The sequence below is a fragment of the Hoplias malabaricus genome, chromosome 2 (assembly GCF_029633855.1).
Source record: "Hoplias malabaricus isolate fHopMal1 chromosome 2, fHopMal1.hap1, whole genome shotgun sequence".
NCBI lineage: Eukaryota > Metazoa > Chordata > Actinopteri > Characiformes > Erythrinidae > Hoplias > Hoplias malabaricus.
The window spans coordinates 80,660,032-80,678,159 of NC_089801.1; the positions used below are offsets into that span (position 1 = coordinate 80,660,032).

The 18,128-nt window shown below is 38.4% G+C and overlaps 1 protein-coding gene and 1 long non-coding RNA gene across 2 annotated transcripts; both read right to left on the reverse strand.

Moving 5' to 3' along the window:
• Positions 1-338: 338 nt before the first annotated feature.
• Positions 339-7,853, reverse strand: LOC136678468 (uncharacterized). The gene is made up of 9 exons (XM_066656525.1): positions 7,032-7,853; positions 6,437-6,583; positions 6,001-6,146; positions 5,413-5,540; positions 5,115-5,208; positions 4,345-4,677; positions 4,081-4,255; positions 3,706-3,827; positions 339-3,314 (listed from the first exon to the last, which is right to left on the reverse strand). The coding sequence occupies exons 1-9, from the start codon at positions 7,114-7,116 to the stop codon at positions 3,000-3,002; spliced, it is 1,545 nt and encodes a 514-aa protein (XP_066512622.1). The 5' UTR covers positions 7,117-7,853; the 3' UTR covers positions 339-2,999.
• A 4,828-nt stretch (positions 7,854-12,681) lies between these two features.
• LOC136687385 (uncharacterized) lies at positions 12,682-13,827 on the reverse strand. The gene is made up of 3 exons (XR_010800461.1): positions 13,714-13,827; positions 13,452-13,485; positions 12,682-12,847 (listed from the first exon to the last, which is right to left on the reverse strand). It is a non-coding gene; the product is annotated as an uncharacterized lncRNA (long non-coding RNA).
• Positions 13,828-18,128: the final 4,301 nt, after the last annotated feature.

Sequence of the window (18,128 nt, forward strand, 5' to 3'; positions counted from 1 at the left end):
CACTGTAGTATCATCACACACTGCAAAATCTTCGGTGTTAAATTAACACTCATAGTGTTAAAATTAACACTATCCCAGTGTTTATATAATTCTCACCAGTTCTGAGTTAAAATTACACTTTGAGTTGTGTTAATTTTTTAACTCTTTAATAGTGTTAAAATTTGACACAGTCATTGTTGTTTTTTTAACACTGGAATGTGTATTTTTAACACCAAAATGTGTTACTCCTTTTCACTATGAATGTCTATTTCTGACACTGTGTTGTTTTGTGATAATAAATTATTCTTATTAACTATGAGAACTGTGTTATTCAGTGCAGTTTTGTGACATGTGATGGTGCTTATGCATTGCACCCCCACCATGAATTTTTGCACTAAACCTGTAAAGTATTCTCGACACATGCATGACATACAAAAACATTAACAGAAAAAGTATATTTTAAAAAACACACAATCACTTAAACTACCATTGAACTGAACTCTTTATTCAGAAAATTATCCAAGCACCATGTGGAATGGCTATAACATGTGCAGTTACAAAGAAAATAAAGGTACAACATATAGGCTCTCATCTCCACCATAAGCATTTTGTAAGTCAAATGGCTTATAAATTACAAGACTGTCTGCTTTGATAACATTTTTCTCATCACTTTCAAATACTTTGAAGGCGTGAAAATGCTCACTGAAATGGTCAACCACCAGCTTGTCCACTAGGAAGTAGATAACACTGTTGACTAAAATGGTCTTCTGTATTCTGCAAAAGACAGGCATTTCATTTTCAATTTCACTGCAAATTATTAGTCCTGTCTTGTACTCTGTCCCACTGATTTTAACCCAGTTAGTAGAAAAGATGTCTTGTGGAACAATGGCATGAAATGCTCAGGCCAACAATTCTCTGTTGTCTTCCCTGACCACATTAAATGATTTCAAGGGCCCATACTCAATATGGTTTAAAGGTGATGTCTCCCAATAACACCCTATGGACATTTGATGCTTTATTGCAAGTGATTTGGTTATGTTCTTAAAATTTTTAAGAGTATTTTTAAAAACCCTATGTTTTGCTTCAAATCTCATGCTCCACATATGAATTAGGGGCCCAATTTTTCTTATACAAGCTGGGTAGTGTATCATAAAGTGGTGTTTTGGGATTAGATTTCTATCTGGATACAACTGCTTGAACAAGTCATGATGCTCCATTATTAAATGCTTTAAATGTACAGTCATACCTTGTGTAAGAGATGGAGAGAATATGATGTTAATTATCTGCAGTAAAACCAGCAGCAATGTCCAATTCAAATTTCCTTCTGGCACAATGTCACCAAAAATCAAAGGAAGGTTTCTTACAAGACATAGTGTCTGAATGGAATTGAGACCTATATTATTGCCACTGCTGTCCAAGTTAATCCTTGTAGGACGATTTTTGCGCTCCAAGTACCCATAGTCAAAAGCATAAATTCTAGAACACAGATCAAGTTTTGACAAAAAGTTTTCAGAGAGATACTCCAACAGTAATTTCATCTCATACTGTGCCACCCCTTCAAGAATGTCATGCATTATGTCCAAAGAGAAATTTTGGCAAACATGAAAATACTGTAGGCTGTTAAGAGTGGAATTGTGCTTTAAACCAAACACAGGTAACTTCTGTGGGTCTGACTGCAACTTATTACAATGCATTTCAAAAAGCTCTTTTCCACGTAGGATTATCTTGGGGTCATCCTCACAGTAAACATTCTGGGCATCATCTTTTTCAATCAAACACAACCGACAGAAATAACGTCCATTAAAAGACTCTGTAAACCCCAAAATTGTGTGCATCCCTAAGTTATCCCCAGTTATCTGACATATAGTGCCATGGACTTTTTCATTAGAGAAGGGTAAATCAAGGCCATTGTTCTCTAGTGTTTTGATGTCATTAATCAGAGGACACAGAATAGGATCAAATCCATATTTCTTCATATCTTCTGTATGAAACAGTGCAACCAAATGTATGTTCATCACAGCAGAGTTAAATTTTGGTGGCAGATTTCTGAGGACAAAATAGAGAGCACCCAATTTGTGAACACCACGTTTTGAACCCAATGGGTTAGAGGTTTCAAAGTCGTCATAGAATATCTGAATTTGTAAAGAGGTTGGTTGTTTTGAGAACAATGGATGTGTCTTAAAATAACTTCCATCACAAAAGTCTTCGTATACGTCTTTTTTTGATACACAACACTCCCCAAGCAGTCTACAAACATCAGAATTGCGGCAAATGAATTTTATTGTTTCCAAAATTGGAATATACACAAAGGTGTCTTTCACAGGAACTTGATCATAAGTACCTGTATGTTTATTTCGCCTTGCATCAAATCGAACTCCTAACATTATCTCTACTGGCTCTACTAGCCCCCATTTCTCACTGAAATATTTTGTTCTTTTAGATTCAGTATTAAAACTATCAAATGGGTTTTCAAAATTCTCAAGATTTTCTTCCAGCCTAGATCTTACAGGATCATCTACAGGCACAACAGACAGTATTTCATGCTTTACTTGGGAGTGCAGTCCTGTTGCAAGTTCTTCCAAATCACTAACAATTGTTGAAACAACACTATTTGCCATACCACTTCCTTGGAGTTTCGCAACAATTGAAGAGCAGATATTTTTTGTATTTTCTTTGTAAAGAAACTGTCCATTGTCCTCAAAACATCCAGCTTCTATGTTCTGTGTGACCCCTATGCTACCAACCTCTACAGTATCTTCAAGACTCTGAAAATTAGCCTGAAATGTCTCAGAGTTTGCTTCATCAGCACTCTGAGAAAAATCCCTCTCATGAACACTTATTAAATGCTTCTTGAAACCAGAATATGTTGAAAATTGACGCCTACAACAATCTTGTGCACAAATCAACTTAAACCTGGTGCTAGGATAAAAACTGTGAACAATCCTTAAATGAGTTATCAAGGGCTGGGGGGCCAAATGTACAGCCTGACAAATGAAACACTTAAACATTTTTTTTAAAACTTAGTTCAAAAGTTTTGCCCGTAACTCACGAATTCGAGGAGACTCATCTGTTGTTGTAACATCAATGAGGTAAACTGTTGTCTGCACAAAAGTGTAGAGCTGCACCAGCGACTCATCATAAGACAGGTTGAACACATAGTGGGATTTAAACAGTTCATCAAAAGCACCCAACGAGCTGCTGGCTTGGCAGGGAATGAGCTGTTTGTCCACAACAATGTAAAAAGTATCAATTCTCTTCTGGGTGCGGCCAACTGCAAGGATATACGGTTGTTTACCCTCTCTTCCTCGCAAGTGTTCATCTATGCTACAGCATGACTGAAAAACAGAAAAAACAAACACCTTAAAGAGATATTTCAACTTCTTACTGATAGTGGTATTTGCTGCTTAATGCAACATGCTACAGTTTGATCACTCAACTGGTAGGCAGTTTCAGTAAAGCGTGAATAATAATCTTAACTTCTTAAAAGCACAGTGGGAAGAAGAGCTGACAAGTTTTTAACTGTTTATTGCATGCCCATGACTCTAGGGTACCAGAAGTCCCTGCTGTTGAGAGATTGATGTACAGTTAACAATGTTAAAACTTTGATTGGCTCATTTGTTTTCGCAAATGTACATCACTGGGTAAAAAAATTGACTATGCATGTTGTTTCTTACTGAGTTAATGTGTGAAATATTCTCTCATGACAGTTTAACAGGTGAGACATACCTTGTGAAAGTGCACCATTTTGTCCACTGCATCACTAGGACTTATTTTGATTCTCTTTCGTCCAGCTGTTGGTGGCAAGAGATGAAGAAGGAGCAACAGAGACGCCATGTCACTGTCCCAGTCTATTAAGAAGAAAAAGAGAAATAGATGAATATCTTTTTGGAAGGCAGAAAGGAACTAGCACCAGCTAACTGAATATAATGGTTGCCCACGACTCTGGTTGTGTGTTCACATCCCCCTAGAGAGAGAGAGAGAGAGAGAGAGAGTGTGTGTGTGTGTGTGTGTGTGTGTGTGTTATAGATAGGTTAAATGCAGAAGACATTTTGTACAATGAAAAATTGCACATCATAAACCAAGCATGGTCATGTAGCTTACTGGTGTCATCATTACGTGCTAGTTTTTCAGCAGCATTTAGATGTTGTTGCAGCTCGGTTGACTGAGTCAGGCGTTTGGCCTCTTCAATAACCTTCGGCTTGAAAGCCGTGTCCCACTTCTCAAGCATCCTGGAGGCTGTTTCAGCACCAAACAGCAAAAGGAAGTCTTGATTCACCTGTAGAAACACACACAAACAACAGTTGTGTTAACTGCTATCTAACCAAATTAAAAACTGGACATAAATAACAGAAATGCATAACTCACAAGTCCTTTAATATCCAAAAAACGGGGGAATGTTTTTAAGACATCTGTGGTCCTCTGTGGGTCATGCACTAAGTCCTGGCGATGTTGAAAGGTTAACTTCATCTTCTGAAACACGCTTGCTTCATCAGGACAGTGAACAAGAAATGATATAGCCTCTCGGCAGGCATCTCCATCAACCTGCGGAGACACTGTGGCTGCTGATCTTCGCCGATTTGGTCCTTGTGCTTGAGGTGCTGTAATGGCTTTAGCTGGCTGATGAGATCTATTCCTGGACATTGTCTTCAGGCGCCATGCTAAATATCCTGTGCCTTTTTCCCCATCATAGAAGTGCTCCTGTTAAATTATTTTCCCCAAAAAAATTGTATTACTCAATACATATTACACAAAATTATAAATTTATAAAATCACTCATTGATCATACACAAAAGGCAGGTACAGAAGTGTGAATGAATGGAAATGGAGCTGCTAGAGATGAACAATTAGTGAAAGAACCAGAAAATCAGAGTCACAATTAGTAGGTTTGTAGTTTTTGACTTAATGGCATTAATTCAATACATTGATTGGCACTGGGTGCATTCTCATTGATGTGACTTGTCATGAAGGTGTAAAATAAATATTAAAACAGGCAAGTACCACATTCACTTGCCTGTGGTACTTTGGCATCCCATAAAATTATTGAAATTTTGCCCCTCTTTTAAAGTTACTTTAAAAAAGCTCTAGTCTGTGAAACTAGTGTTTTTTAGAATGTAAGACATAAAGAAAACACTTACATAACCCTTTGGAGAGAAAGGATCTTTAAGTGACGGAAATAGTGTAATGATCCCCAGGGCATACTTCTCTTTCTGTTTACGGGAAGGAATCCTCCTTTAGAGCAAAAACAATATATAACCATACAATTTTATTGACTATTGGGTTCAATAATTGTTCTGACCAATCTGTTCTGAAAAATTGTTACATTTATTCTTAAAATATTTCTACTCAGTTTGAAACTTTTACAACTAACTTTATAAAAAAAAAAAAAAAAAAAAAAAAAAAAAAAAAAAAAAAACCTACACACAAAACACTTACCCATGCATCTCAGTCATATGGCTAGCCAGTATGTTGACAAGCTGCCTCCGGGTGCGGTGCTTCAGTGATTTGTACTCCTCAAGAACATCCTGACCTCCAGGTTTATTAAGCAAGGCATTCTCTACCATCTACTCACATGAGAAAAACAGTTAACTGTATATTTCAAATTAAGGCTGTAATATGGACACCATACCAAAACTTGCACATTCAGCCTAAAGATATGGTCACACTATGCTTCTGTCAATGAATTGTTGCAAGCAAATTTACTTTCATAACAGGATTCATCACAACATTTCAGTGACTTAGGGAGGAAATATATTTAATGTTTTTACTAATTTTTGTTTTTATTGTTTATGGTTGGCAAGTTAGAAAGTGACAATTCTGCAAGCCAACACAAACAACAAATGTCTAGTGATTGCAGATGTAGGGTAAAATTAAGGGTAAAAGAGTAAGAAAAGTGATCTTTCTTTTTCCTCACTCCTAACATATTCACTGTGGCATTCACCATTTGAAATCTCAAAATAGTCAAATTTAATTTGAAACATCCTGATGCTTTGCAGAGTCCAAAATTATAAACTGCTCAGATACCTCTTTTGCAGCTTCTGATTCAGTAACCTCTGTGGTAGACCTGGTTCTATTTCTGTATCTTTGGCTGAGGAAGTCACTGTCACTTGAAAAAGATGACTGGGTATCCGTGAGAGAAGATGGTGTTGAATGATCTAAAGGAGAAAAATCTTTAAAAAGAAAGAGGAGATGGGGGATAAACCTTAATTATCTAATATATATATATATAAATAAAAGCATGGGACAATCATACCCACAACCATATTTGAAACTGTACTGGCTAAGGGATGTTGGGGTGGCTTCCTAGACCAGGATCAAGCCTAGTCCTGGACTACACAGCATTCTGATTTTTAATTGAAAGGAGGCAATAGTCCAGGGCTAGGATTAATCCCTGTCTGGGAAACCAACCCACTGAGTTATCTTTTGCTTAAGTGTATTCATTACAAAAGATAAAACTTACCTTCATCTGAAACACTGTCACGTACTGTGAAGCATAAATCAGGATTGGCCTCTATCAGCTCAAGAAAGACATCTTCCTCCACTGCTGTGTCAGTTTCATCAAAAATGTAAAGTCCAGCTGCATCAGGAATCCCAAACTTGTTTTTGACTAAAGGATGTACAACAAGACACCAGATAAGCAGGTTTAAAACTGTACGAATATACAAACAAAACTAACATTTATATGCAAGCAGAGCACTAAAAGTGCCAACAGTCATCAATTTTAAAACTAAAATAAATGACACAAAAAGTGTGGAATTTCTTATGCTAAATAACCAAGAGAAGCAAGTTAAATTTGGAAGATGAAAACTGTTATCACAAAGTAACAGCAGGAAAATTCACTTTCAGTGCTTCCTTGTATTTTACTGTCAACAGGCTTGCAACAGGAAGCTTACAAGTGACTAATGTTGGTAATGCGATTTAACAGACACCAGCAACTTGCTTAAATTAATGAATGCCTTTAATAACATTACAATAAATTATACACAGTACAGAAAATCTGATCTTGAAATAACTATACCACATAAAAACTTGGGTTACACAAGATAGCTACTCACCTTCACTAATAAAGTCCAAATAGGTGAATCCTGCCTGCAATCGAATGTACTTCTTGGTACTTTGGTATTTTACCTTTAGCAACATACTGACATATTACAGGACCTGCACACAGTGGAGAAAACTTAACTTCATCCAAACAGACAACGTATTTAATAACTTTAAAAAACCTACAAAAAACAAACAAAAACAACTATTTTACACGCTAAAAAAGGCGCGCTCTGTGGGCATTAGCGGCAGTGTTAGCAGGCCGCTAAACAGCAGTTGCAATAGAAAAAAGGCGCGCTCTGTGGGCACTAGCGGCAGTGTTAGCAAGCCGCTAGCAAACAGTTATAGAAAAAAGTGCGCCCTGTGCGCCTTAGCGGTAATATTAGCAGGCCGCTAACCAAAACGTAGTTATAATATAAAAAGACGCTCTGTGGGGATTAGCGGCAGTGTTTGCAGGCCGCTAACAAGCGGTTACAATTGAAAAAGGCTAGCCAATACGCAGCAGTTAAAAAAGGTTCGATTTTAACGGCACATATAGTGATACAAAGCTTCACACCACAATAGATATTAACACAATTTTATATAACGAATAACGGCATGTTTTAGTAGATATATTGGGTTCTTACCTGTTGAAATTGTATATTTCCGAAACTGGATCTTCTCAACCGTCACCGAGAGCTCCAGAAAAGGCGGTCGTTAAAACCGGATGTAGAAATAACTCAGTCAGGAGTGTATGCACTCAACTCGCTTAAAGAGCACCACCCCCAGAGCTCTTTTAGCACCGCAAATGTAAAAACAACACCCAAATCAACACCCATTAACTCGAAATAATTTTCACTGGAAAATTAACTCCAAGTCACACTACAGATTTTGCTGTGCACCTAAATCTCCCCTCCACCCAAATGCCCCTGTCACCAATGGCTCCCCTCTCACAGTACACCACCCCACTGTGTTCCTGGTGGAACCGATCCACACATCCTAGCCCTGACCTTACTCAACAGGAGACAGACTACAGCTCCACTCCCCGTTTCTCCATTACAGCTGATCAGGTAAGGAGGGAACTTAGGAGAATAAAGATGAGGAAGGCGGCTGGGCCTGATGGCATCAACCATCAATCAAAGAGTTCCACTTCTGTGGAAAACTTCATGTATGGTTCCAGTTCCAAAGACTGCGCACCCTAGGGAGCCTAACCACTTTAGGCCAGTAGCTCTAACCTCTCACCTAATGAAGACCATGGAGAGAATTGTCCTCATTAACCTTCGACACCTGGTAAACAGTGGGATGGACCCCCTGCAGTTCGCGTATCGACCGGGCATTGGTGTGGAGGACGCTGTCATCTACCTGCTACACCGATCACTTCCGCACTTAGAGGGCACAGGGAGTGCTGTAAAAGTTTTGTTCTTTGACTTTTCCAGTGCTTTCAATACAATCTAGCCATGACGGGGGAGTTGGATGGAGCTGCCGTCGACTGTCATCTGCCTTCATGGATCACTGATTACCTCACCAAAAGACCGCAGTACGTGAGGCTACGTGACTGCGTGTCTGATGTGGTGGTCTGCAGCACGGGAGCCCCCCAGGGTACAGTTCTCTCTCCTTTCCTATTTACACTCTACACATCAGACTTCAGTTATAACTCGGACAGCTGCCACCTCCAGAAGTTCTCTGATGATACGGCCATTGTTGGACTTGTGTCAGAGTGGAACGATCTGGAGTATAGAGAGGTCATCACCAACTTTGTGGACTGGTGTGACTTGAACAATCTGTGTATTAATGCCAGCAAGACAAAGGAGGTGGTGATCGATTTCAGAAAGAAGGCTATCCAATTTGCACCAGTGAACATCCAGGGTGTGAACATTGAGATTGTGAAGGAGTATAAATTCCTGGGCATTCACCTTAGCAATAAACTGGACTGGTCAATAAACACAGCTGCCTTGTACAAGAAGGGCCAAAGTCATCTCCACTTGCTGAGGAGGCTGAGGTCCTTTGGGGTGTTTACGACACTGCGGTGGCTTCAGTGATTTTCTACACTGTGGTCTTTTGGGGCTGTGGAAGCTCTGATAGGGACAGGAAGAGGCTAAAAAAAACTGGTCAGAAGGGCTGGCTCAGCCTTAGACTGTCCTCTGGACTCCATAGAGGAGGTGGGGGAGAGGAGAATGCTAGCAATCAATTGTGGGTGACCCCTCTCACCCCCTATATGCGACAGTGGGGCCTTGAGCAGCTCCTTTAGCAGATGACTGTTACGCCCACAGTGTAGGAAGGAGAGATTGTGAAGGTCATTCATACCTACTGCTGTTAGATTATACGACACTCACAATAGGTAATATATACTATTATCAGCATATATGTTTTTGCACTACCAGTATTACTACCTCTGTTCCCAATAATGTGAATAATCATGTGCAATAACTTCTCATGTGCAACCATCTCTGGATGGTTGTATGGGTTATATGTTTGTGAGTATGTAAAGTTTTTAAGTCTTTTTCTCCATTGTTTTTATTGCGTTGCTGTTTTTTCCTACTTCTTGTCAAATGCCTAAGATTTGTGTGCTGCTGTAACAAGTGAATCAATAAAGTCAAGTCTAAGTCTATATATGAGGGAGTTCTATATAAATGAAAGCTGTATAAATACATTATTGCTTGTAACCATTTTTTGAGAAGAACAGTTGAAACATGGAATCATCTCACCATGACACTTTGAGTCTTTTTCTTACATAACAGGTTCAGGTTGCATTTCTTGATGCAGTGGTGTACTGTGTTGTTGTGTTGGCCGCTAAGGATTCACTGCAGCAAGTCAGATGAATTATCTACTGTTTACTCGAACTTCTTCACAGCAGTACATACAAGCCTACAGCACAAGTCAAGCCCCGATCCCCCCCCCGATTGTCATTCATCTTAAAGGCAGCTATAGGGACCAGATGACGTCTGTTCCTTCTAAGAACTCCATGTGGGCTTTCCACAAGGTAAGTTGGTGGTGCAGAATGGTACGCCACCACTGTCCCTTCTTTCTTGGTGTCTGTAATCCATACTCTTTCACCTGGTGCTAGCTGATGTAAGTTTCTCGCTTGATGCCATGCGTTGTACATCATGCCCTGCTTTTGTCTCATTACTCTTTCTCTCTCTCACACCACAGCATAGTCGGGAAGATCTGGTTGTATGTGTGAAGGATGCTGAAGCACAGTGGTATGCACTCTCCTTCCCATCAAGAGTTGAGTTGGGCTATATCCATTGACCAGAGGTGTGGACCTATAAGCCAAAAGCGCTAAATAGGGATCTGCAGTTTTGCACAGTCTGGACGTGGCGCTCCACTTCCCCATTGCTCTGAGCAAAATGTGGACTGCTGGTACTGTGTACTGTACTGCATAAACCTTTGCAAAGTTTTGAAACTGCTGGCTTGCAAATTGAGGTCCGTTATCCGACATTAGAATTTCTGGGATACCACGCCTTGCAAATGTGGACTTAAGATGCACAATTACCTCTTCTGATCTGGTAGGAGTAAGCTGAGCTATTTCCACAAATCTTGAAAAATAGTCTACTACTAATAGATAGTTACTCCCTTTTAGTGTGAATATGTCTGCTCCAAGTATTTGCCATGGTCTTGCCGGAAACGGTGTGGGTATCAGAGGCTCTGCAGGGTTTTCTCTATTACAGATGCAAGCTTTGCAGTTTTGAACAAGTTCTTGCAGTTGTCCACTTAGGCCTGGCCACCACACTGCCTCCCAAGCTCGCTGCCTGCATCTATTAACTGCCTGATGCCCCTCGTGCAATTTCTCCAACACAGTGTTGCGCATAACTGAAGGAATTACAAGTCTGGATCCTTTTAACAGAAGACCATCATGGACTGTGAGAGTGGCTCTTTCCGGCCAGTAAGTTCTCACCACTCCTGTCAGACTGTTGCGGTCAGGCCAGACTTGCTGACAAAGCCTCATGACTTCAGCGCATGTACTATCCTCCTTCAGCTGCCTATTGAAATCTGTAAGGTAAATATCACCTCCAAGAAGCCTTCAGCATGCATGTTCCATTTGTTATGCTATTGGATATCTCCTCTGGAATGACGTAACGTCTGCACCAGTGTCAATTTTAAACTTAACTTTTTGCTTCCTAACCACAAGCTCGACTGTCCAGGGCTCGTCTCCTGAGTCCACTCCTCCTAGGAACCAGCTCTCTGCTCTGTCATTACTACTGTCTGCTTCTACTGCATGAACAACCTTAGCAGCGCTACATACTTTGCTATAATGCCCCTTTTTACCACAGCTATGGCATGTCACCTCTTTAGCTGGGCACTGCCACTTTCAGTGAGCAGGCGTTTTCCCACATCTAGGACAATTCTGCTGTACCAGCCTGTTTTGGGCCATGGATTAGATGATGTAGAGTGGCTGCTTTTCTTTTGTTTCATAGATTGATGAGTTTTTTTCACATGCACAGCATGTATTTCTGCAGTGTTCTTCATGTCGCATCCCAAAAACTCCCCCCTGCCAAAAATGTCCCCTGCCACATTAATTGAGGGCGTAGCTAAATTGCTCTAAACATACTACATTTATTTATCATCAGAACAATTATTCACAGTGTTAAGTTACAACACTGTTTTGAAGTACTCCGAAGCTGATTTGGTTACATTTATCACATTAATAAGAATGTATCTCATGCAGTGTCATCTGAGGGTTATGCTGACTGAGGCCCCATCCACAAGGATTCATATATTTTTAAAAAACAGATATTTTCCGTTTCTGAAAATATCCCCATCCAGATGAATATGAAAATGGTTGCATTACCATGCCAGTCCAGTAGGGGGCTATAGTACCTCTTTAGGAGGGAAATCAAAACACCACAAAGCATGAGAGAAACACAGAGGTTTAATCCTAAATCACTCCATACTCCCTATGTAGTATACTACACAAGTGAAATCACTGCACCTAGTTCTTAAAATCAATTAACAAATGCAACCTTTATACTTTGTTGCTGTCCTTCTCCTGTAAAGTTACTACTTTGGGGGGTGCTACATGTTTGAACTGGACAGTGACGATTTATTCATATGTGGGAATCTGAAGTCTAATGCTATATTCATGTACACACTGTAGTTTATGACTGATGTAATTCACTCTATAGGCAGTGAAGAACTATTTGAATTTCAGCCTGAGACAGGCATGCTGTGTGATGTCAGTGTTTCGGAAAAGCTACATTTTCAGTGAATTAAAACACTTTTTTGTGTGGATGGGAGGACAAAACAATTAATTCTAAATGATTCTAAATAATTCTAGATCCATGTATGGGGTCTGAGATTTCTATGGATTCACTGAATACTAATATCTCACCAAGTCTGGCAAAGTGGTGAGACATGACCCATCATTGTTTGCATAGACTGAGCCTTTGGGGGATGCCATTTTACATATTTTATATTATTTATTTTTTTTCATAACGTTAGAAGTTAAAACCATAAATAATAAACAATGTGTGTTCATAAACTGGTGTTTTACTCATTTTTGAGAAAGTATGGGAATTTTTGCATGCAATAGAATTTTCAATTCTATTAAATTCTTCAGTTATATTGAGCATCAAAAATGATGCAGCATGAACAGTTATTTAGAAATACAATGTTAACTTCTCAGTTTCACATATATAATTTCATATATCAACATGGAATAATCAAAATGACCAGACTTACTCAGTCAAGAAGCTTGCTGTCGAATTCTCCTCATTTTTTCAATTCCATCTGTATCCATTAATGAGATGGCATCAGCAGGAACAATGCTCACCAGACAGTGAATTTTGTCACACAGCCTTGGGTTTTGTTTGTTCTTTGGGTGGTCCTCAGTAATAGGTCCCAGAGGATTTAACTAAAACAGAAAATTATTATTTTTTTCTCACTGTAGAATTCACCCAGAATATCTAAACACTGCTACACATTTTGACCAACTATTTATGACTCTGTGACAGATTTTTGCAGGTCAAAACAAGCTGCTAACACTGTGAGTATGAACTGTGTGTAATCCATGATGACTCCGTGTGCCAGGTAAATGTATACATTTATTTTTTTAAATAAAGTATTATTTAAATATATTAAGAAATGAAATAGTAAAACTTTTGAAAAATGTTTAAAGCATATCAGGGTATTGTTAAGTATAAAACATAAAGCTGAAACATCTGCTGAAACATCTCCACATATGAATGTGGAGTTAACAAAGTGATAAGAACACACTTTTTTATTTAAAAAGGCTAGACATTAAGAACAAGTTCTTGTTAACAAAAGAAGTAAATAAAACAAGGAACATATATTTGAAGTTTAAGGAACACTACTTAATATTCTTACTTTAACATTACAGCTTCAAAATCATTGTGATGCTTCACTGACCTGTACTAGGGTTTATTTAAAGTCTAGAACTTGTTCAGTCCAGTTAAGTGTTCTTGTTTTTACTATGATATAAGCATATAAGTGCTTACCTCCAATTCACCGGCCTCCATGCTGTATCGAATTCTAAGTAATAACATAAAAATCATAAACATTAGTGAGTAATACGTTTACAGAGCATCTAAACTATATAGAGAGTGTCAATGAACATCTTTTAAAAAAGAAAACTGTTTGGAGTTATAGGTAGTAGCAGCATCTGGCATTATCTGTTAATACACAGCAATGTTTGCATGGCAGAAAAGATATTTTATGAATGGATATTTCGTTTTTTTTTTTCTAAATATTTGGACTTACCCTGTGATGGAGGAGGAGGAGAGGGAGAATGATGATGATGAGGAGGAGAATAATGATGACGAGGAGGTGAAGGAAAACTAGGAACAAATGCTAATGCAATGTCCTCGAGGACTCTTCAAAAAAAAATCCATAGTTTAAAACAGATTCCACATTCATTCATTCATTGTCTGTAACCCTTATCCAGTGTGGGGGGACACATGTGTTGCGCTGGTACAAGATACAGTATCTCATCTGTCGCTGTACAGTGTGTGTCGTTCGTCCTCTAGTCCTTCATCAGTGACACAGGATGCTGACGGCTGGATGTTTTTGGCTGGTGGACTGTTCTCAGTCCAGCAGTGACACAGAGGGGTTTAAACTCCAGCAGCCACTGCTGTGTCTGATCCACTCGTACCAGCACAACACACACTAACACACGCACTAAGTCAAAGTGGAAACACTTAATTTATACCTCAACAAACAACCAGCAGTCATTTAGTACTGTTTACAAGACAGCATGAGGGATTCATATAAACATAATTGAGCAATTAGAGCACAGTTTAAAAACCTGAGAATAGGATTTAGCTAAACTGAGAGTACAGTTCACAATTCTGAGGGCATGGTTTTGCTACACTAAGAGCATGGATTGCTAAACCATGGGTGCTGATTTTCCTTTTCACCAGTTTCAGATGCATATCGTCCTTGCTGTGTTAGCGTGTTCAATACAGTTAGATATTAACTACTCACCCAAAAGCATTCATACAGGATCAAGCCTGACATTTTTCTCCAAAGCGTGTTATAATTTCAGCATTGCATCCACCAACAGAGAAGCTCCAAAATGACCTGCATTCACATGTCATTACATTAACTTGCACTGAACTTTTTTTTACTGCATCCATTTTAATCAATGTTATAAAGATATTGAGAGGGAACATACACTAGAGATTTTATATTACATTTTTAAAATTAATATTAAATATTAGATTAGTAGATTTTTAATAGAAGATCATGAATACAGGATCCACTGAAAGTGAAGAATTAAGAACAATTTGATCAACTCAGTCGTTTTGAACGTTAAGTAGTGTTCAGTATATTATGCGATATTCCTTTTGTATCAAGGTATAAAGTCTTACTTCAGTAACAAGGGTGTGGAGTTGATGCTCTGCTGCAGAGGTCCAGATCCACAGATAAACAGACTAATGCACTTATTATTTTTTCATAATATGTCCCATTTAACAGTTTTTAAGCTGAGGCCATGTAACAACACAATTTGGCAAGGGTTTAAGGGCAGTGTCCAGCTTGAACGTTCAGTAGTATATGATTTTTAATACAATAAAATATGTAGGAAAGAAAATTAAGGAGGAAATAAATACAAATGTAGCTAACATTCAGGTTTATATTTGTCAGAGACCTGCTGCACTTTTACTTTCACTTTGCAGGAAATTATATAAAGCCCCCACCACACACACCCTGACTCACTCACAGCAGCAGAGCTTCAGCTCCTCATCAGAGATTTCTGTGACGAAGGTAAGACTTCAGATCTAAACACAGTAGAAATGGTCCTAAATGTGAATATTTATTAGTTACTGTGAAGACATTTTAAACGGTCATTTTGGAGCTTTTCTGTTGGTGGATTCCTGCTGAAGCTGTAACACAGTGTAAAGAGAAGCTTGTAGTTCCCAATGAGGAAAAACATAAAGGGCTTTACTGGGATAAAGAGGATAAAGCAGCTTACACCTGACCTGACTCTGTATGAATGCTTGTAGGTGGTTACATATGGAGCCCTGGAGGGGCCGTGGGTAAAAAACAATATTAATTTGAGGGAACGATTTACAGTTTGCGCGCACGTTTTAGTTCATTCGAGTGAACGAATTGGTAATTTTGTGCAGCTGCTTTCTCACTGCCTTTTCCAGCATCCGTAATAAACTCTTATCTCTGTGTCTTTACAGCAGTGACTGCTTACATGTAACAGAAGGGTTAGTCAGTTAACAGTCATTAAAGTATATGATGGGTATCAGATGAATATGTTATAACTCTTTGTGTGTGTCACGAAACGGTGAGGAGGTAATACACTTGACAGTGAAATTAAACCCGAGATGTATGAGAGTCTCCTGCAGAAGGAAAGTGCCACGCCCTGCTGCTGTTTCAGTGAAACTGACCTTGACCTGCACTGAGGTGATTCTACAGTGATGTAAACACGTCTGTGAATGGATCATTCCACGCTTGTTTTTCAAGTGTTACGTGTTAATTTTGCCACGTACTGAATCAGTGTTGTTCTGTTCTTCTGTTTATTTACCTTCTATTGTTTTTTCTAAAACATCTTTAAAAAGGCTTTCATGGTCTTTTTTTACACATTTCTGATAATTACCACTTTTAGGGAAAGCGCATTTTATATGAATAATACCAATAGTACATACTATTACACCCATCAGGGTCAGTATATTTGTTATATTTAATTTAAAGAGTAAAGTATGTATTATATTGAATTAAATTAAATATCAAGTATTCATTATAAAGTCTTTTAAATGGATAATGACCTGTACATAATTATACACTGTCTATAATATATATATTAACAATTATAAATACATTATAAATGTTTAAAGTGCTATCACTAAATGCTTTGAGTAAAGTGACTGACAGTTTACATTATTAATTATTATAAATATAAATGAGGAATCTTTTACTTCAAACACAAAATGATGGGATTTGAAACATTTATAATGTGTTTAAAATCCTTAAAATGTAATATAGGTGCTTTATAATTATTCACAGCTCATTATTAGTCTTTTCAAGTGATGAACAGATGTAGTAAGATCAGAGCTGTAGGGAGGATGCTTTAAAAAGAGGTTTTTGGAGAACGTTGACATTGTGGGCACTAGTCACCAGTAATGATTTTTAAAACCCAAATCCACTGTCACTCGTCTATCCATCAGTTCACGTCTGGCTTCATTACGGCTGAGACTCGGGCGACTGGACTGCGGATCATTTCTGACTCACCCTCATATAATTAGTCATAAGAATACGTAGAAATAATAAGAAATAACTGTGAGTTTGAAGTGACAAGCTCCAGAGAACTAAGCATCTGCCTTTCTGCACCTATCACAGAAAGCCCCCCCACTTTGCTTGTTACTTCCACTGGTCAAAATGGCGGAACAACAGAACAGGGTCTTTACAGGTGAAGATCATTCTGAATAAAATGGTAAAGAAAATGCTAGTGAATGTTGTTTAATTACAGAAACACATTTGACAATACACACTGTAAACTCTGTAAATACACTCTCACTCCAAATGTGATGCCTGTAACATGTTCTAAAAATGTTGGGACAGGAGCCTGTTTACGAATATGTTACAGAACCCTCCTTTAATCAGCAACGAATAGAGGCTCAGAGAATAATGCCTCATTTTGACATTTTTATTTTTAAAACATATTTCTTCCATTTTACAAGATTTTAGCAGCACGACTTGGCCTTGGTTTACATTCTTTAGGCCAGATTCCCTAAATATTTTAATGATGTTATGTGTAGACGCTGAAATACCTCAGACCCCTGCCACCTTTCATTGCATTTAAACTGTTTGTCTATGAACTGACGCAGTGGAGCACCACGCCCCACCCTCCCTCATAAAAGCTCTCTATGAGAATAAAGTATTATCAGAATGGACAAGGCCTTCACAATATGATCACACTGTGTTTTTAGGAAAATTTCACAGTGTTTCTAGTGCCACAGTCTCAAATAGTTTTAAATGTGTAGAAGATATCAGCTTCAGAATGAGTGTATTTTTACACAGAGTATGAAGTGAATAAGAGGCAACTGTAAAAATGTGTTGAACTGATTGTGTTTCAATGTCCAGGTCAAACGGGGTTTACACAGCACAGCTTTCTGTTTTCACTTCCTGTTCCAGCCTTTATGGCATAGGCTTTTACTACGATCAATAACGATAATCAATAAAGACCACCACAGACCTGTCCATTTTAATATTATAGAGATGAGAATATTAAATATTAAATATTATAGAGATGATCCTTTTTTTCAGCCTGACGCCAGTGATTCTGTAACATTTCTTTACTTTAATTTTATTTCTTCTCAACTTTAATAAAAAAAAAAAAACACTTTATAAAATTCTGAGAATGTTTCTTCACGATTTGCTGCTCTGAAGTCTGTTGGTGCTGGGGACTGGTCTGTGTTTGTGACGCCCCTGAGTCTGTACATTGGCTCACAGCAGAGAAATGGACATATTTTTAAACAACAAATAGACATTGAAACGTTGAAAAGCATAAACCGAGATTAGTACAGTGCTCTATCCCTGCTCTATTCCAGCTCTGTTACTGCTCTATTACTGCTCTATAGATGGGTCCTGTAGAAATCTTGATTGGAGAAAACCAATTGAGGGCCAAATCAAAAGCATGTGGGACCTTCTTTAGACTGGGATTTGTGTTG

What these genes read in the sequence shown, in the direction of transcription:
- LOC136678468 (XM_066656525.1), bottom strand. Translation starts at nt 7,116, where the DNA reads ATGTTGCTAAAGGTAAAATACCAAAGTACCAAGAAGTACATTCGATTG. An exon ending in AATCAGAAGCTGCAAAAGAG is followed by an intron (nt 5,541 to 6,000) that starts GTATCTGAGCAG and finishes TCATGTGAGTAG; the next exon opens with ATGGTAGAGAATGCCTTGCT. An exon ending in CATATGACTGAGATGCATGG is followed by an intron (nt 5,209 to 5,412) that starts GTAAGTGTTTTG and finishes TTTGCTCTAAAG; the next exon opens with GAGGATTCCTTCCCGTAAAC.